At 37.0% G+C, this 20844-nt stretch overlaps 1 protein-coding gene across 2 annotated transcripts; it reads right to left on the bottom strand.

Moving 5' to 3' along the window:
* Positions 1-1129: 1129 nt before the first annotated feature.
* Tmem106b (transmembrane protein 106B) lies at positions 1130-20552 on the bottom strand. Of its 2 annotated transcripts, none has more exons than XM_048340088.1 (8): positions 20419-20552; positions 17669-17890; positions 14501-14564; positions 8652-8811; positions 6794-6934; positions 6358-6407; positions 3487-3540; positions 1130-2774 (listed from the first exon to the last, which is right to left on the bottom strand). In XM_048340088.1, exons 2-8 carry the CDS (start codon positions 17886-17888, stop codon positions 2636-2638), a joined length of 828 nt encoding a protein of 275 aa, XP_048196045.1. In that variant the 5' UTR covers positions 17889-17890; positions 20419-20552; the 3' UTR covers positions 1130-2635. The 2 variants fall into 2 exon arrangements, with proteins under 2 accessions (XP_048196045.1, XP_048196046.1); XM_048340089.1 differs by lacking the exon at positions 20419-20552 and adding an exon at positions 19738-19820.
* Positions 20553-20844: the final 292 nt, after the last annotated feature.

Genomic DNA, 20844 nt, shown 5'->3' with positions numbered 1-20844 from the left:
CGTTAGCCTTGAGCAAAAGGCATTCACAGACATTGCCCAGGGCCAGAGGTCAAGCCCCAGGACTGGCAAAAATAAAAAAAAAAATAGGATTTCTCTAACAGTTTTTTGTTTTCCCACATAGTCACTGAAATAGTCTAGTTTACTAGATACATATGAACCTACATATGTGCCAGGTCAGGCATGGAGAAACAAATTTCACAATTCTACTACATATTATACTATGATTTTCAAAGTAATATAAGTAGAAATTTTGAGGGAAAAAGTCTAGTTCATTCATAGACATAGACCATATCAAAAAAACAGAATAAGGAAAAATGGAATTTAATCAACTTGAAAAGCTTGGTGTGGTGAAAAGTGCCTATAATTCTAGCTACTCAGAAGGGGGAGAAGGGAGGCCTATGAGTTCAAAGCCATCCTGGACAAAGTTAGTAAACCTTGCCGTCAAAAATAGAACACCAAAAAAAGTATTGGCATGAGTGGCAGAATGTTTGCTTAGCATGCACAAGGCTTCGGTTCAATTCTGAGGGAAGGCGGGAAGGAGGAAGGGAGGGAGGGAGAGAGAGGGAGGGAAGGAAAGAAGGAAGGAAGGAAGGAAAGAAGGAAGGAAGGAAGGAAAGAAGGAAGGAAGGAAGGAAAGAAGGAAGGAAGGAAGGAAAGAAGGAAGGAAGGAAGGAAGGAGAAGGAAGGAAGGAAGGAAGGAAGGAAGGAAGGAAGGAAGGAAGGAAGGAAAAGTCAAGGAGGGAGGGAAGGGGAGAGGAGGGCAGGGCAGGGCAGGGCAGGGCAGGGAAGGGCAGGGAAGGGAAGGCAAGGGACAGAATAGGAGGAAGAAAGGAAGGGTAGAGAAATGTAAGTAAAATCAATACATCAGAGAAGTGTATATTTTCAAAGAGATTAGGAATGGCCAGAAGATGGTAGAAGAAAAACCAAAATAAAGTTTGTGTTTGACTAGAAGGTCTTAGTGAATTGGAAGAGTAGTTTAAGTTTAGTAAGTGTAGAGAGTGAACTTGGCAGTGGATGAAGGAAAGGCAAAGGAAAAACCAAAACAAAAGGGAAGCACATTTCATTCATTTAAAATGTTCTTTCTGGAATTCATGGAATAATCTACATGAAAATTAAGAGCAGATGTGTGTTTAAAGGCAAAATAAAACAAAGTTGATGTTTATTGTTGCAAGAATCAGACTGCTATATAGGCAATTTCAAGAACTGAGTTAGGCACTTGGAATGGGGAAGAAAAACCTGACTCTTGCCACTAGGGAACCCAAAGAGAAAGAAATGAGCTAACTTGACCTATTTATTGGTGTTTTGTTTTGTTTTTGATACCACACTTAGCTCCTATACTTACTGTTAATATATTTTAAAGTGCCTGAGAACTTGGTAGGTGAGAAAGAAAAATTACCTAGTAGAAAATGATACTGGAAATATGAAACAACCAATTAAGTCAAACTTTATAGCTGAAAACAGTTTTAAGTAAAATTAAAAAAACAAGAGTAGAAGATGTTAAGAATGTAACAGCTAGAGGCACCCTGTCGTATGATGTACAAAGAGAGTACACTTTTAAAACCACAATGCAGATTTCATCATTTAATGACAGGATTTCTTGAATAATTTCAATAAAAAAATAATTCTATTCTCTAAGACACAAAAATGATGATTAGGTAACTATTTTATCTGAATAAACAATAAGCGTATATAGCATTTCTCAGTATGAAAAACAACATAAAGAAGAGAAAGAGTGAAATGTTTTATTTCAACTCTATTTTATGCCAGATCCAACATACAATTAGAATTGTTACATACTTTATAGACTTCTGAATTTTATTTTCCTAGTTTATTTTTATAAGCAACTTACTTTAAATTTTGAACGTGTACCAGTTTATTTGACATTTATCAAAGCTGTATAAAGGCATGCAGTTTATTTACAATATTGTACACCAAAGGGCTTTGTCACATAACAACTCACAAAGTTATGTAACATGGAAAGACACGTGAAACACAGCAGTTTTTAAAGTCTTAGGTAAAAGATTTTACAAAGATTATTCTGATTGGTAAGTGATGCAATCAGCAGAAAGAAGCCAAAATCAAGCAAATGAGTAGAATTTCAACAAATTAAAAACTAAAAATGTTTAGCTAAAAAAATGTTTAGCTAAAAGTCGAAGTGTTATGTGGTTGAAATGTTACCATATGAAATAACAGACATATATAAAATGGGAAGAAAAAGTTATCTTGTTTTTTTTAAAAAGTCTTCCATGAATAATAGGTTCCTAATAATTTTCTATATAAAAACATCCAGAAACTAAGTTTCTCAAGTTATTTTTGTCACCAAATTTACACTGTCTTAGAGCTGGGGATTTGGATGACTTTGAAGTTCTCATGTTACAGGGAAAATCTGTGTTTCCTCTTTTAGGGTCATAAGAGTACAAACCAAGCAGTAATTTATGTTCAAGTAAAATATCATGTACAAACATACCAACACAGAGTGGAGAGTTGTAATAATTGCAAGTCTACTTTCTCTTAGCTGAGCTCTTATAATAGAGGCGTAAACTTTAGGTTGTTCAATTTAAGATCTGCTTTTAGGAAGTACCTTCCTTGAGAGTTCAGAAAGTACCAGCCTGTCTAACTGCACCTCCTTCTGCTCTCACTGTTCTGGCTGAAGTACATTCAGATATTCCGACTGCCCCAGCTGGTAGGTCGTGTTCCTTCCACAGTCCACATACTGGTACCTCTCCTGGGATATCTGCTCAGAGTGGCCAAAGTATGCTGTTGTCACGGTAACTCTGAAAAACAGATTATAGATTATTTGATATAAATATCAACTGAATCCTAGCTAATTCAACACAGGTCATAAGCAATGCATTATCTATATTTCTTGTGAAATAGAATTATTATGATTATCAATGTTTGTTATTCATGATATTATGGATATCTCTTAGGAAACATTTTTCTAATAGACACTAAAAATGCTAGCAGAATAAATCCTATCCAAATTATTGAGTGCAATAAACACATAAAAATAGTTATCTTTAGTGTAAAAATGGAGTAGTTAATTACATGCTTAATAATAATAATACAGTTCCCTTGTCATAGGCAAAAGCTAATCAAATGCTCTAGTTAAAATACTCAAGCTCTAACCAACCAGGTTTTATTGGCTTAAATACCTACCAGCCTCTACCTTCCTCTTCCCCTCCCCCTCAGCTTCAATTCTTTTAGGAGGGCTTACCAGTACAGAAAGGAATGGAACCAGGACTTCAGACTCTCCCTAACTTCTGCATTTTCTGAGCTCCTCTGCATCCAGCATGTGATCCTTTACTACCTGTCTGAGCCAACCATTTCCCAAATACCCTCCCTAATCATAAAGGCAACATTTGCTCAACTACATGGCTAGTAAGGCTTAAATATCATTTGTTAAAGATGTTGTGCAGGCCCCAAGACAAAGTTACAAATATAAATCTTGAAAAAGAAATATATTCTCAAAATATTCATACTTACTGCATCATGAGTACTATGTTATGCACTTTGATGGATATCAATGTACAGAAGTCACTGTTAAAGAAAATAAGATGTGAATGAATACAAGTAATTAGGTAGAAAATGAAAACTCTTCTACAGTAAAGGTAATAGAGACTATTTATATACTGTTTTCATTTTTTTTTTCAGCAGTAGTCTCCATACACTGCTTGTGGGTGCAAGTAATCCTACCCCAGATATCTAGGAGTGCAGATGTATGACTGGCAAGATAATATTGAAAATACACATATACACACACACTGTATACACACATACATATATGCATATACATGTATATATATCATATTCACTGTTTAAGCATTTGGTAGACTTCAAATAATAGATCATTCATTACGTTCAAAAAGATATATTCTTCATACCACGGTGGTTGCAGAGTTGTAGAGCTGTTTTTACTAGGCGCTATATATTATTTATATATTTAGTTGGGCATGGTGGGTCACACCTGTAATCCCAACTACTTGGAATATACAGCAGGAACTGCTTATTGGGGTAAAAAGTTACAAGAGTCACATCTCAACCAATAAGCCAGTCATGGTGGCACGAGACTGTGGGCACAGGAATGCAAGAGGCCTTAGGTAGAAGGACAGCCCAGGGTAAAACCATGAGACACAATCTAAAAAAGTAACCTTGAGCAAAAAAGGGCTTCTGGAAGTGTGGCTCAAGTGGTAAAGGCCCATTTAGAAAACACAAGGCCCTGAGTTCACATGCCAGTACAAAAAAATTATACATTTCATCACCATTTGTGTGTGTGTGTGTGTTGGTGCTAGGTCATGAACTCAAGACCTTTCATCTTTATTCTCAAGGCTGCTAATCTATCAATTAAGCCAAACTAGCCTTTTCTGACTAACTGGAGATAAATCTCTTGGATTCTTTGGCCTAGGCTGGCTTCAAACCGGAATCCTTAGATCTTAGTCATCTCAGTAGCTAGGATTATAGGCTTGAGCCTCCAGTCCATAGCTTTCCTCATCTTTCAAAATATCAGTGAAGGGAAATTCCATATTTAAGTTAATATCAAAAGGATGATGAAGATTTATAATAATTTTTACTTAAGAAGTGTTAATTGGACCCAAATATAGACCTTCAGAACCTTCCATCAATAAGATTTATTACAGTCCATCAATAAAAGTATTATATATATCTTACGTATTTGTATATAGTATATACATATACTATACACATATAGTATATAATATATACACACCATAGTATATAGTATAAACTATACTATAGTATATAAATATAATATACAGTAAACTATATGTGTATAGTATACAAATGTATACTATACTATTTTGTATTATGCATATATAGCATTATATACTATATAATGTATTATGTATATAGTATGTATACTATATATACAATGTGTATGTAATCTATAAGTATATATACAGACAGTATATATACTACAGATACTTCAAAGGATAAAACTATACTGTTATATATACAGTACACAGTATATTACAGATATATTCAAATTATGACATACTACATTATAGTATGTACTATATGAAATATTATATACTCTATATATACTGTAGTATATATTACATGAAATATACTACATATGAAATAGTATATGCTATCTGAATATAGTATATAAAATATGCATATACATAATATGTATACTATATACACATAGTATATACACATTATATGTAGTATACACATAGTAAAGTATACTATATATACATATATAGTATAATAATGTATACCTATGTATATGTAAAATTATAAATACTCTATGTATTTTATATAGTATATACATATACAGTATATGCATATGCAGTTCCTATATAGTATACATATATACATGGTATATACATATACTGTATAGTATATATATATAAGCATAGTATATACTATATATGTAGTATGTTTTTATCTTCTTACATTAAGAAAACAAGAATATTTTAAGATATGCTTCTTAGTGTACCTAATAAAAATAGAGAGGGAGGGATGTGGTATATAGGATCCTAATTCTGAAAAGTAAAAAGTAAGCTTTATGTGTATAGGTATCAGGTATAATAAGCCTGACCTATTAATTGATTTATTATGTTTTTGACATTTATGACCAAATATGGTCATAAATAAATACCCAGAAGAAATTTCAGAAACTACAATTTTAAATTCTCATAGGTGTACTTAGATGATAAGGCAAAGCTGTCTCTCAGTCCCATAATACCATCAGTTGTGTTTAAAGCACTGTGTACTCTGCTGTCCTTAATCTGCCACCCATAAAGTAATGGAGTCCAAAAAGCAAGATCAACTTTATTATACTTAATGTAGGTTAATGTAGGTGTAAAAGTGACTTTTTCTTTTTCCTTTTTCGCCAGTCATAGGGCTTGAACTTAGGGCCTGGGCACTGTCCCTGAGTTTCTTTTTGCTCAAGGCTAGCACTCTACCACTTGAGCCACAGCTGGCTTTTCCTGTTATTTGCTACTGAGGAATAGAAGCCGGGGCTTCAGGCAAGCTAAGCAAGCACTCTTATCACTGAGCCACATTCCCAATCCCAAAGTGAAAATTTTTATTAATTGAAAGGTATTGTGTCTTCAGCGGGACGTGTTTATTATGGGAAAATGTATCAAACATCCGCAGGTCCCCATTTCCGAGGACCCATACACCCACAGATATCAAGGTCTACTGTACATATATGTCATCTATGTCAAGAGAGTGGCAAGAACAGAAAAACAGAGATGATTGCCAGCCAGAAGGAAAATTCGACAATGTGGTCACTTTTTTAATTGATAAGGTTATGAAAATTAAGAAAAGAAAAACATTCCTTATACTTCATTATTAGATAATGAAATAAGCAAAAAAATCCACACTTACTACATATAACTCATTTCCTCTGCTATCACAGTAGGTACTGTATAATCAATCTGAAAAGCAAAAGAAATAAAATCAAGGGAGAAAGAGAACAATGAAATCTCTTATATTAGGAAGAGGAGGGAGAAGAGAGAATGGTCGGCCACTGATTACAAAACACTGTACCCATGTACATACAGAGTCATAATGATATCTTTCCTTGTATCGCTAACCACTGCTACTATAAAAGCAATGGCAAATAAGACCAAAATACCAAATATTGTAATTATCTGTCAAACCATTAAAGAACTAGAAACCTCTTCTTTTAGGAGGTTGATTCAGAAATTTAATCTCATACATGTATAGAACATATTTGAAAATCAAGTGTTTGATCTCTTCCTCTCTCAAGTGAGATGACACACATGGCTGAATGACAACCCATCTCAGGACAGAGGCTTACCTGTTTCATATCTAGTGGGCCAATATTGGTGATGTTGTTTAAGCGTGCCTTCCCAATAACTGTTTTTGAAAACTGAACTTGTGCAGTGATATTTTCAACTTCAACTGAATAGTAATTATTGTTTGTTATATTTAGTGTATTCTGAAAGAGAAAGGCAGAAAACACATAGATTATCTGAAAATAACGTATTTATAAATATATCCATTCATCTAGATTATTATAGTTATAAAAACAAAGACCAAGCATCAGTGGTCCAAGCTTGTAATCCTAGCTACTTAGAGGTCTGAGAATGGATGGATTGCAGTTTGAGGCCAGTCAAGGCAGAAAAGTTCACTGAGATGCCTTCTTAATTCACACATAGGCATGTGGTGGTATACACTTGTCATCTTAGCTTTGTGGGAGGTTAAGAGAATGGCAGATCTAGGTCAGCTCTGGGCAGAAAAGTCCAAAAGATGCTTCTCTGGAAAAAGAAGCTGGGTGTGGTAGCACGTACCTGTCATACCAGATATAGTGGAGACATTGATAGGCAGACTGTGGTTCAAGTATAAACCTGGGCAACCTATCTCAGAAAACTTATCTCAGAAAAAAGCCCACCACAAAAAAGGCTGTGAGTTGATTTTCAGATGTAGAGTACCTGTCCAACAAGTGCTGACAAAGGCCCTGACTGAATTCAAACCCCAGTATACTTCAAAAATCCCCCCTAAGACAAACAAAACTTTCAAAAGATAAACGGCCGAGCAGACATTTAGTAGTAAAGGACAAATTTTTGTCACCGGGAGCAAGGACAATCTATTTAATTTAAGAATTAAAAAAAAGCCATGATCAGTTGTCAAACAATATACTTCATTACCAGTTAAACTATCTATGATCTTGAACTGGCCAATTTACTTTCAGAAAAATGTATGCTAAAGAAACAGCCTGAAATAGAAACAAATTTAAATATAAAGCTGTTTTCTAAATAAATTTGTAATAATAAAATAAGATGATCTATTAATAAAAAGCATGAGCTATAGACATGTAAAATATCATAAAATGATTTAATTTGGATAACGGTATTATCTCAACTAAAATGTGAGCAACTATATGTATGCACACACATGCACACACATATACACACACACAATCCATTTTCCTTAAGATGAGGTTAACAAATCACAATTTTAAGCAAATGCTAACAGGCAAAAAGCAGGAAGGAAACCTTCTCAGAATATTCTGTTTGTAGGATGTGGAGGGCTGCACAACCAAACCATTCCCAGGAACCACAGAGGGCACTTCCTTATATACCAATTTACAACCAAGAAACCAAACTCTATTTGTACTTCATTTTTTTTTTTTTTGCCAGTCCTGGGGCTTGGACTGTGGGCCTGAGCACTGTCCCTGGCTTCTTTTTGCTCAAGGCTAGCACTCTGCCACTTGAGCCACAGCACCACTTCTGTGTACTTCATTTTTAAACACAAGAAAAGACCAGGTAAAGATGGCAGAACTGCACTTCACAAAATTCAAAGGAGCAAAAGTATTACACTTATGACATCTACTGAATCAACTATGTTAACAACTTGCTAAGAGCTTTGGGACTTGAATACTGAAAAGGAAATTGATTGTAACTCTCTTTTGTTAGAACTTGTTTAGCGTATTTTGTCCTCTGAAAGACATCACATGTTAAATAGTTCTGTACACTCAGAATTGCCAGTATGTAACCTTGGCCACTGTCAGCAGAACAGAAATGGTAGACAGGGTCCATGTGGAAGCCAACCAGCCAGGGCCACAGTGAAAGGGCAGCCTCTCAACAGGGATCAAGCGCTGCTCAATAGAACAAAGAGGACACTTTTTCAATGTAAAGTTGTAAAGCTGAACTTACCGTGATATTTAGATAAATTATTCGCTTTTCCACATCATAACTGACATATGCTGACTTCACTCCAATGTATTTCACATCAATAGAACGAGGGAAAAGGAAAAACACAGCCAGTCCAGAAAGGAGCAGACAGACAAACACAGATGCCATAACATACAGCTTTCTGAAAAGAAAAATGAAGTATATTAAGTTAAATATGTGTATTAAAAATTACATAACCAACATTCAGAGAAGATATTTTCTATATGAATCTTCTGCCACATCTTGGACCAGCAAGGAAACACGTATATGTTCACCCAATTTTCACATACTAAAGACGTGGGTTTGAGTCTACTGAGAAAGGTTGTCTTTTTGGAAAACTAGATTTCAGGCTTATAACAGAACATTTATAGATCTGGTCCCCAATCCAGACTTCACATTAGAATCAAGCTCACAAACACAAAGTTCAAGGGTTTTTTTCTGAATTCACAGGAGCACGAGTTTCACCAGTGTATGATCCCTAAAAGTATGACTGCTTATGCAAGACTCACTTACCACTCACTTCATCTTCCTTATAATTTAGACAAGAGTTTTCATTTTTGTTCTTCTACTTTCTTCTCTCCCCAAATTTTGTTACCTCCTAACAGCAACTAAAGAGTTTCGGAAAGACATATTTTGGAAGTGGCGCTGTGGCTCAAAGTGGTAGAGTACTGGCCTTGAGCTAGAGAGCTCAAAGATAGCCGCTAGGCCCTGAGTTCAAGCCCCACACCAACGGGAAAAAAAGAAAAGAAATAAATGTTTAAAACGCCGGGTGTCAGTGGCTCACATCTGTGATACTAGTTGTGCAGGAGGCTGAGATTTGAGGATAGAAGTTCAAAACCAGCCTGGGCAGGAAAATTCAGGAAATTCTTATGGCCAATTAACCACCAGAAAACCAGAAGTGGTGCTGGGGCTCAAGTGGTAGAGCACTAGCCTTGAGCTGAAGAGCCCAGGAATAGTGCCCAAACTCAGAGTTCAAGCCCCACAACTGAGAAAAAATAAAAGCCATATTCTAAGATTTTCTTTATAATTAACCACTGGGTTTCTAACACATAGTTTAAACATAGTTTTATAGTTAACTACAATAAACCCAGACACCTAAATGTTTTTTTATTTAAAAGTTTAAAAATTAATGTGACAAAACATTTGAACTTTATTGTATTTTTATATATTTCTTATTTAAATGATGTACTGGCAGGTAAATCCTCCATAACTTAGTGCTTAGATCCTGTAAATTAACTCCAGTGAATATATGTATCCACTGTATTCTGAGTGACCTTGCACACTGAGTTTACAGTTATACTAAATATTAATAAGCCTAGTAGGACAATAAAGTAATAGTCCATGTAGTATTTCATTACAAATAGAAAAAAATGGCTAGTTTACTGATAAGAGTTTCTTGGTATTTATTAGAAGCTCACCATGATAAACATTCCTATGATCTCGATGGCAGCAGTCATACTGAAAAAGTTACCATGGTCTGTGGTACGTGTGGAGGGAATGATAGTCCTCTATGTACGCCATTTCCTACCTACAATATCTCTAATAACTTATTCCCTTCTGTCACTTTAAAATAGGTGTTGAAAATTAAGTAGCATAACAAATTATATAGGGAAAATAATTAGTACATTAATTTTTGGATTATCTTAACACAACGTTCTCCAATTTATAAAGACCCAGAAATGATCCTAAAGTAATGGCATCTCATTACAAATTCACAAATTCTTAAAGGCCCTAGGTGAGTTCTGCAGATTCTTCCTCCCGCTCCTGCTGGGTAGTCTTCCCTGGCCTTAGGACTCTGGTCTCCCTGAGCTGCAAACTAACAGCACTCCCTGCAGCTCTTGTCCGCTGGACACGGCTCCAGCTCCTCACTTAGGAAAGAGTCCTAAGCTCTGCAGATTGCTTTCCTTGTGGATGCAGTCTGGAACTGTTGCTGGACAATCTCATTTGTTTTTTCCCCCTTTCAAGAATGACTACCTTGTTCTGCCTGACATTCACTGAAAATACTCTTCTATGCATTTCTTCCACGTATCCATCCATGCTCTAGTTATTTCGGGAGGGAAAATAAAATGAGTCTTTGTTATTACATCATTGCTTCTCTTACTTTAAAATTAAATAGATATTTTTAATTGCCTTTATTATTTGAAACCCTTTTAGATTCACATCAAAACTAGTGGGAAGCACAGGATGTTTCCATATATCCTTGCACAAACACATTCTCAGCCTCTCCTCTACCACCAACTCCTTCACAATATGGAGAGTTGCAACAATCATGACGTCATTCCCACCGGAAGTCCACCATTCACATGAGGGATCCATCTTGGTAGTCTGTATTCAGTGGGTTTTGAAAAAATGTGTCATGTCTCATGTCCATGAGAATCATATAGTATAGCTTCACTTTCCAAAGAATCCTCTAGATCATTCGGTTCAGCCATGCTTCTATCATCTGACCTCTACCTATCTTTTGCTGGCTACAAAGTTGGTCTTTTTACAGAATCTGTTTTACTACCTTTTGTCAGAAGTAGAAAATCCAGTTTATTTGATCTGGCATCTCTTGGTTTTTATGCTGAAAATCCTGTTCCCTAATGGTATATACATAATCACATATTTTATTCTTCATAATAATTTCAAAATTATACTAGCAGTACTTCTAACAATGCAACTGTTTAGAGCAGTTTAAAATTTATTGTCATTATCTTGGCTACTTAGCTATCTTACTAGACAATCTAAATATGCTCTTAAGTCAATTGTTTAATCTGTATTTACTGATCAACTTGATATACAATTAGGATAGTTTGTTTCTTTTCATTTCTATTTTAGGTGTTACTGTACTGATTTAATCTTTTGTCACACAGAAAAAAAAATAGCATCAAATAACCTCCATATAAATGTTACTTAGCTGTTCCTTCTTTTTGAAGTCCTTTCCCAAACTCTGAGGATAATGAATTTTATAATTTTTGGCTATTTACATTGTTTATGTTTGCTATTATAGATACTGGCACCATGAGTAAATTGTGTAAATGCCATTTACTATCCTGCCAACTATGCTGAAGATAAATTTTTTAAAGTAGAATTTCTGAGCCCTGGAGTGAACACATATGTAATTTTGCAGGATAACACCAAACCTCTTAGTCACTGGCAAGCAAGGGTAGGTTTGTTTATACAAGATTTTGGACTTTTGCCAATCTCTAAGTAGCTTTAATTTGCATTTCTTTTATGAGCAAGATTGAAAACATTTGTATAGGTTTAAAGGTCATTGTATTTCATTTTGGGAACTACCTGATCACAGTTGTTTCTCTTCTGTTTTCCTTTGGTAGCTGGCTTCTCCCTCCCTTGTACCCAAAAATTACTTAAGTTGCGTATAGACAGACTACTGGACCCATGCACGGGATTGATTTGTAGGAATTATTTCTCAGTTTGCCAACTGTATTTCAATATCAATTAAGGTTTTGTTTTCAACCTGTAAAATTGTATCTGAACTATGGCATATTTATTTTTCTTTCATCACTCTTAGATACCAAATCATAGATGAAAAGTTTTCCCACATTGAGGCTATAAAGATTTTAGTCCTAAATATTTTATCTTTATACATTTAAGATAAAAAATCAGGCTGACAGTTTATGAAATCTTTATTGAATCTCTAAGATTACTAAATATGTGATTCTATGACTTATTATACTATGGTCAGTGGTTAAACATGTCAATCTGATTTTCTACCCCTCTCTTATAAAGTACACAATCCTCTTGTCTCAATGGTGGAAAGATGTTTTGTTTTGTTTTGTTTTGTTTTGTCAGTGCTAGGGCTTGAACTCAGGGCCTGGGAGCTGTCCCTGAGCCCTTTTGCTCAAGGATAGCACTCTACCACTTTGAGCCATAGGTCTACTTCCATTTTTCTGGTGGTTGATTAGAAATAAGTCTCATGGACTTTCTTACCAGAATGCCTTTGAACAATGATCCTCAGGTCTCAGTATCCTGAGTAGCTAGGATTAACAGGCATGAGCCACCAGCACTCGGTTCAAAGACTTTTTTTTTTTTAAATGATACTTGTATTGAGTAAGCCCAGAGTCCGGGACTTGATAGGCAAATCCTATAAGCCCTTGGGCTACATTCTTAACAAGATTTTCTTTATTAATTTTCAAAGTTCATAAATTTCATTGAAATGTTTTCAGGATGGTTGGGGTTTGTTTTTAAAATATAAAGCTGTGTCTTCATTTATACCACGGATGTGCTGTCCAATTCAATGGTTACTATTTGTTTAGTTCTTATTCCTACTCCAGTTATGTATATGTTGATTTTTCCTTGTCTTTTTTTGCTCAAATATTTTTCAATCATTTGTCTCAATTCTCTATCTTCCTTCTTGTACTTTCGTGGCTATTTGTTTGCACTTGTGTTCATTCCATTTTATGGCTGAAGAATATTTTCTTAACTCTTTTAAGGAGTTTTTGATTCTGTTCTCATACCCTCCAACTGTTTATAGTTATCTCATTTCTGAGCTTTCCAACTTTTGTCTTAAGACATTCTATCATGGTTTCTGTAGGTTTTGAATTTCTTTAGTACATTTCATGTTAAGAACATTTTGTGCATTTACTACATTTCATGTTAAGTTTTTATCAGCTTTTTCATACAGCTTTCAGCACTGGACTGAATACACATTATTCAAGGGCAATTTACTTCTGTTGTTCCTGTTAACTATAAAGAGTTTTTGTACATTCAAAAAATATTTCAGGCAGGAGCAGGTGGCTTACACCTATAATCCTAGCCGCTGGGAGGCTGAGACCTGAAGGGACTGCTGTTAAAGGTCAGCACAGGCAGAAAAGTCCATGAAACTCCACCTCCAAAAACACAAGCGAAAAGCTAGCTGGAAGACTGATTCAACTAGGCAAGCAAGTTAAGCAAATGTGAGGCCCTGAGTTCAAACTCCTATACTGGTAAATATAAAAAAGAAGATTCTACTTTGGGTAGTGAAGATGGGTCCGCATTTCAGTTTAACGGCTCCATTAAAAAAGATGGCTTTTATGGGTAGTACTGACCTCTCTAGTTCTGAAACACTGGGGCAGGGCGTTTACTTTGTGCCTCCCGGCTCTTAAACCAAGGCAAACTCTTTTTCATTTTTTTTCTTACAACCTCCACATGGTCTCTTGAGCCACATGTGGGTCCCTACAGTCATTATGGTTTAAGATTTTTCTTTTGGGGATGGTGACAATAATTTATGACCTATTTATGAAAATGGTGTGTATGCAAGTGTGCTTCCTACTACTATTTTAAATCTGTGTTATTAATTTCAGAAGCTACAGATACTAGGCTGCTTCCAAGATTTCACTGTGCACTGATGATAGATTAAGAAGTATAACTAAAAAATAAACTTAAAAAAAATCTCACTCTAACCAGGAATCTTTTGTGGTATGTCTATATGTATTTATGTGTGTGTGAGTGTGTGTATGGAGGTATGTGTGCATACCTGTCATGGGGCTTGAACTCAGGGCCTGGGTTCTGTCCTTGAGCTTTCTCACTTAAGGCTAGCACTCTAACGCTTGAGCCACAGCTCCACTTCTGACTTCTAGTGTAGTTAAGTGAAGAGTCTTACAGACTTTCTTGTCCTGGCCAACTTCGAACTACAATCCTCAGATCTTAGCCTCCTGAGTAGGATTATAGGCATGAGCTACCAGCACCTGGCTAGGAATCTTTTTCTGCTTAATGAAACAAAGCATATAATGGCATAATTGAAAAATCAGATACATTTTTCCTTTTAATTTTCTTAACTGTACTAAGTATGTATGCATAAGTGTGAAAAGAAAATAATACAAAAACACTGCCATCATTTTATAATCACTTACGTTCTTCTTGGCCTTAATCTCTGATCACTGTATGGAATCAATGCCACCAGTTGGTTTTCTTGTCCTAAAAGTAAAAAAAATCATCAACACAATGAATTAAAAGTAGTTAATCATAATCTGGTTTAGAAGGAACACGGTATCATTTGGCTCTCATCTCACTCCTATTTTTCATATAGATGTGTAGCTAGTGAAAAGTGTACAAAAATAATGGCTACAGTACTCTTTAGTCCACTGCAAGATATCTAGGAGTTCTTAGCTTTAGAAGATCTAATTTTACCATGCCTCCCTTTAAATTCATTAACTGTTTTCCATCAAGACTTTGATTCGGTTGACAAGAGGATACAGACTGCTGCCTCTCTTTACAGAAACATCCATCACTACAGGAGTTCTTATACAACTCCTCCCTGAATACAAAAACTCAAGCTTCATTCTGAGATTACTAATTTTAAGTGACTCAGAACACCAACAATCATACTGTATTTCCCTAGTTCATACTCTCAGTACAATTACCCAGAAAGACAATTCCAAATATCAACTCTTCTTCAACTTTTCTTCTTGGGACATTTTCCTAATCTTCATTCCTGATTTATGATGGAGAAAGAAGGTGAGGAGAAGAGAGGGGAGAAGAGAAGTCTACCATCATCGTGACAAGAAAATATTTCTGATATGTCTTCCTAAGTTAAATTGCAGGACATTAAATGGAGTAAAAAGGCAAGAAAAGCTCATTTAAACTCACAGCATCAAGCTAAATCAACAAAATGAAAATCCCTGTTTCACATTTCTTTCCCCAATCCACTAAGTAACATCAAAACTTCTTTATGACTGTCCTTTTATCCCAAGAACTTGATTTCTATTGTCTTAGCTACAGCCAATTTAGGTTCAATGTAAATGGCTTATGCATCTTCTCTTAAAATGTCATTATAAAATATTTTGTACCTTTAATGTCCAGTAGACATTGTTTAAGTATTATCTAACCACACTGTTGAGAATGTAAGGAATTTGTCCCAAGTTTTTTTTTCACATTTGTCAAAAAGCTGGAACAGTTCAATTTAAGCTGTGTTTCACAGACTTCTTTCTCTGAAAAATGTGGTTTATCACTATCTACCTATTTACCTGTTTCTGTGACCATAGCTGTACCTTCTCTTATTACTAAAAATAATCTTCCTTTATCCCTCTGCAAGAGCAGCATTCTTTCGTGTACAAGATTCTACCCTCCTCTGCCTACTGTTCCAATACTGTTCCCATCTTTTGCATTACGATTCCCCTCCCCCATAGATTAGATTACTTTTATCAGTACACAAACATCAATTATTCATACCAGTTTAAAACAAATCCTGCTGGGTGTTGGTAGCTCATACCTGTAATCTGAGCTACTCAGGAGACTGAGATCTAAGGAACTTGGTTCAAAGTCAGCCTGGACAAAAAAGTCCCAGAGACTCTTATCTCAATTAACAACCAGAAAACTGGAAGTGGTGCTGGGGCTCAAAGTGGTAGAGCACTGGCCTTGAGCAAAGAGCTCAGGTACAGTGCCCAGGCCCTGAGTTCAGGCCCCACAGCCTGCTCTACCCCCAACCCCACCTCCAATCCCTTTCTTGACCTTCCATCCCCCTTTAGCTACCACTGTTTAGTCTTCTTTCTATAAACCAAACACCACAAAAAAAAAAACCCAAAAAACTATTTTTCCCCAAACAATTATTCCTAAATGCTCTTGTCCCCCGTTATATATGGTCAATGCCTTCCCTTTTTATTAGCATATCTTAATAATACAAAACAATGGTTTAATCATAACATTTTCAACACACAATTTTGCAATCTATCCAACCTATTCTTTTTGAGATCTCCAGTGGCCTCCCTATCATTAAATCAGACGGTGAGTTCTCAGCCCTTCCATGATTTGATCCATCAGTAGCACAGCTGACTGCTTGTTGCTTGTCAGTACTCTTTCCCCACTTATCTTCTAGAACACCACAGGCACAGGAGTTTTCTTTTTCCTAGTCAAGCTGCAAATTCTCATGCTATTGACCTTGAGATGCTATAGTGTTTCAGAATTCAGTGCAAAGATCTCTTCTTTTCTATTCAAACTAATCAGCTTAGTGGGTCTCATCTAGTTCTCATCTAGTTTAGGGATCACACATACAGTGATGATGAGTCCAGGCTAGGTAAAGCACTTGAAATTCCTGATCTCCATAGTACCTGTGTTCTAAAATCATCTACTTCAATGTCAAACAGACAACCCAAAATAAACATATCTAAAGTTGAGCTCTGAATCTTGCTCTTGACATATACATTCAACTCCTCTTTCCTTACTTTAACAAATTGCTATTTCATTACTTCAAATTGTTGACTAAGAAACAATAAGAAAAACAACTAAGAAAAATAAACTATGGAGTCATCCTTGGGTTACTTACTTTCCATGGTTCCTACCCAGTCTGCAAAAAAAGCCTATACCTCATACCTCAAAAACATAACTAGACTGCCAAAATGGTAACCACTCCCCAATAATTTCTTGGAGAACAGTAATTTTTCTGTTTTCAACAGCTATTTTACCTGAGAAGATAAAACCATCATATTCCATAGTCAATGCAAATGTAAACTTCTCCACCTCTAACACAGGGCTTTCTCTGAGCCTCTAGTCTAGCTCATCTTAGTTCATCCTTCATTTAGGGTCTCACACGAACATTTACCAAGCAGAAAATGAGACTAGTCAAAGGTGTCTTGATTATTTTGACTAACTACTTACTACTGCAACAAAAGTAGCTTACAAACAACACATAGCAATTATTTCCTTCTAACTTCCCGTGATTAACCACAAACTGAACTTTTAGTCCTCCTTGGGTTATCTTCAAGTACCATGGAGTTCCTTTCAGAAACAACCCATGAAGGCCTAAACAATTTATAATAATTTACATAATGAGTTACAAGTGTTGGATCAGTTCCACTTTTGTATGTACTGGCTACAGTATGTAGGAAAGAAAAAAATATGTACAAAAAATAAATGAAGTCATTTTTATTACTGCTTTAGGAACCTAAGCAAATCTTTATTTCTTGTATATTTTTGACTGAAGATAACTGATAGGAAGTTTTAACATAAAGGTCTTTAAAAATAGAACTGCTGTAAGCCACAGGTTTTATGTTATTTGAGCAAGTGAAAGGAGCCGTAACACATACCCCTAGGAATTCTTCCTGTTCCTTGGCAAGTGGGGCAAGTAACACTGTCTCTTCCTGTGAATTCCACATATGGAAACTGAGAGACATCTCCATTTCTTCCATCTTCATTATGGACTTCATTATTAACTAATCCCGTCTTCATATTTTCATTTGATATCACTCCATCATATCCATCTTCTTTATTCGAATGCAAAGGTAAGTGAGAAAAAGACTTTCCCATGTCTAATGAAAAAAAGAACTCTTATAGTAAACCAGCAGAACAAAGTATTCTCAAATTCTGTGGGATAAATGCATTAATCTAATTAATTCAGAACAAACTCAAGGGTGTTCAAACCACTTTGGGGATTAGAATTACATTCAATCAAAATGTTTTCTGCAACAAGTGAGCCTTTTACTAGGTTTCATAAATGTTCTAAAAATATTATGAAATAACCTTTGAGACATGTGATAAGAACAAGCTTTGCTGGGCACTCCTACTTATTACGCAGGAGGCTGAGGTCTGAGGATTATGGTTTGAAGCCAGCCCAGGCAGGAAACTTTATGAGACTCTTATATCCAATAAACTATGCAAAAAAGTAGAATGTGGTGCTGTGGCTAAGTGGTAGAGTACTTGCTTTGAGCTAAAGAAGCTCAGGGACAGAGTTCAAGCCTGAGAAAAGGCAAAACAACAACAAATAAAAACAAAAAGGGACTTCCAAGTGCTAACCTCTAACCAAAGTCTGCTCTAAGGTTCTCTAAAACACACATTTCATTCTCTTATTACTAAACACAGACATATTCTATCTTGAAATTCCTTGGTAACAAAGGGGAAAGATGCTTTGGGAAGATGACTAAATGTTATGTTTCTTAAGCAGTACTTTTCAATCATTTAAAATCTACTTGAGTCATTTTATATTCATTCCCATTCTTATTGTTCTTTCAAATATTTAAACATTTGCAACAACTCTCATTTGCAAAAAACTTTCAGAAACTCCAAATCATGTACAATTTTCTTTGTTTCAAGAGTTGGCAGGTAAAATTCTAATATATTAATTATTTTTCTAATATCAGCCAGCAAAACTTAGGACACTAACCTCAAAATTTTAAGATAACAGTTTCAAAATTACTTAAGGGAAGGCAGCAACATTTAGAACATTAACCTGAAAATTTTAGGATAACAATATCAAAGTTACTCAAGGGTAGTTAACCATAAATTTGAAAGCCAAGGAAGGAAAAATAATTAATGCCAGCTCCTATGTTAAAATAACCCCCTGCAATTAAGGTCAGATTATTTCAAGGCTGAAAAGAACTTAAAAGTCATAGAATCCAATGTGCTGATATATTCTCCAAAAATCAAAACAAGGAAAGCAAAACTTAAAAACAAGGTAACTTCATCCAAAATTTGAGCACATACTAATTTGTAAGTATAACTACAGGCATTCATGCCAATATTTCCCTTTAAATGAAATGGACACTAAATAAGTCATCCATAGTAAAAAGAAAAAAATTCTTTTTAAAATCAGCATGCTTTGTATTTTAGTTACTCAAACACAGTATAAACAGGATTAAAAACCAGACACAATTAGCAAACGAAAGGAAAACTGCAGAAAGATGAGTAAAGAATAATTTTCCATTCTTTTAAAAATTCTTTCACATTGTCCCTTTGAGTTCAAAACGAGCAATGATTTGTGACTTCTGAAACTGCAGTATGTTAATTTGGCTTAGTGGCATGAAGACTGAGTCAAACCAACACTTGGCGGCCACAGGTGGTTCAAGGGTTGAATGTTAATTATCAGCACCCCACTCTGTGACCTTGTAGTTAGGGGGAAGGGCTGGGCCAGTGGGCTTTAGAAGCAAGGCTTGAGGAACACTTTTTTCGGGCTCTAGCACAGCACAGGAGCGGAAGGTGCAACCTATCGAAAATCTAGCAAGGAGAAAAGACTCAGAACCAAAGCCTAGTAACAAGGGTCCAGGCCTTGTGTCTAGTCGAACCCACAGCTCCCTTTGCCAGAAACTGTGAACCTGCTTTTCTTACTGGATTTTCCCAGGTACACTGACACGTTCAACGACTTTATTTGTGGAGAACTTACTGGTTTCAAAAGGAGTGGCAGACTCTCTTTTCTCCCCCTCTCTGTGCTTAATGTTTACATCAGTCTACTACTCATGTAACGAAAAAGCAACACCTTCTTGGGATCCTGTCTGGTGTGTGGGGGTGGGGGGCTAGGGCTGGGAAGGAGGGTAACACAATTCCGTCGATTTAAATGGGTGGCGATCTTCCCGTGGTAAACATCGGTGTGTTAAGTTCTGGCAGGGTTTGGGAATGAAGGAAAACAGGGCCTTGCAAAGGAGATTTACAAACACAACCCGGCACAACAGTTTCCTTAAAATTAAGATCGAGGCCACTAAACCATAATATAATATTAGTACAATATGTTAAAAATGTGTATCTATCGAGCACAGTAAGATCTAGGCCACTTGGCCGCTCCTGGTCTGGGGTCCTGGCCCCAACCCCGGGCTGAGCGCGGGCCAGGGCGGGAGCCGAGACTGGAGGCAGGTGCGGGGCAGGGGGGTGGGAGTGAATTGCCCAAACACTCCCACCTCGAGCCTGCCCGGAGCCCCGGCACGGAGGTCCGGCTCCCCGCCGGCCTCTCCAGCGCCGCCTCCGCCGCCGCCTCCACCTCGCCCGCCAGGCCCGGCTGGGGCCCAGGCGCCGCCGCCGCTCAGCCCCCGCGGGCAGGGGACCTCGGGAATGCGCGCCCGGGATCGCTCACCGGCACGTGGGGGAGCTGGCTCGCCGCGCAGTCCCGGAGCTGCTCCGGCGCGGACAGGCCCGAGCACAGGGTCACGCCGTCCGCAGTCCCAGGTTTGGGGCGCAGTCCCAGGTGTGGGGGTTCGGAGCGCCAAGCCGTGGCCGAGCAAGGCGGGGGAGGGGCAGCGCGACGACGGAGTCAGCTGAGCCGGGCGCTGCGGCGAGCCGCGCTGCGCATGCGTGGATCCCTGCCGGAGGTAGGTGGGGGCGGGGTAGGTTGGAGGAAATTCCCAGGGAATGCGCACCGCGCAAGCGCCTTTTCTCCGCCGGCTCTGACCCTGGGAGCGCAGCCTCGGTGACTGCTTCGGGTTGCTGTCCTTAAACGTTGGCTTCTAGTACCTTTTGCAAGCTTAAGAAGCATCTCTCCCTCCCATCACCCCCATCAGGT

This window comes from Perognathus longimembris, chromosome 2 (assembly GCF_023159225.1).
Source record: "Perognathus longimembris pacificus isolate PPM17 chromosome 2, ASM2315922v1, whole genome shotgun sequence".
NCBI lineage: Eukaryota > Metazoa > Chordata > Mammalia > Rodentia > Heteromyidae > Perognathus > Perognathus longimembris.
This window is presented reverse-complemented; position numbering and strand designations above follow the sequence as displayed.

Bases quoted from the DNA above. Each gene is read 5' to 3' on its own strand.
- Tmem106b (XM_048340088.1), bottom strand. From the start codon at position 17,888: ATGGGAAAGTCTTTTTCTCACTTACCTTTGCATTCGAATAAAGAAGAT. The intron at 14,565-17,668 runs GTATGTGTTACG...TTTTACTTTTAG, and splicing joins AACAGGAAGAATTCCTAGGG to GACAAGAAAACCAACTGGTG. The intron at 2,775-3,486 runs GTAAGTATGAAT...TCTGTTTTTCAG, and splicing joins AACATAGTACTCATGATGCA to AGTTACCGTGACAACAGCAT.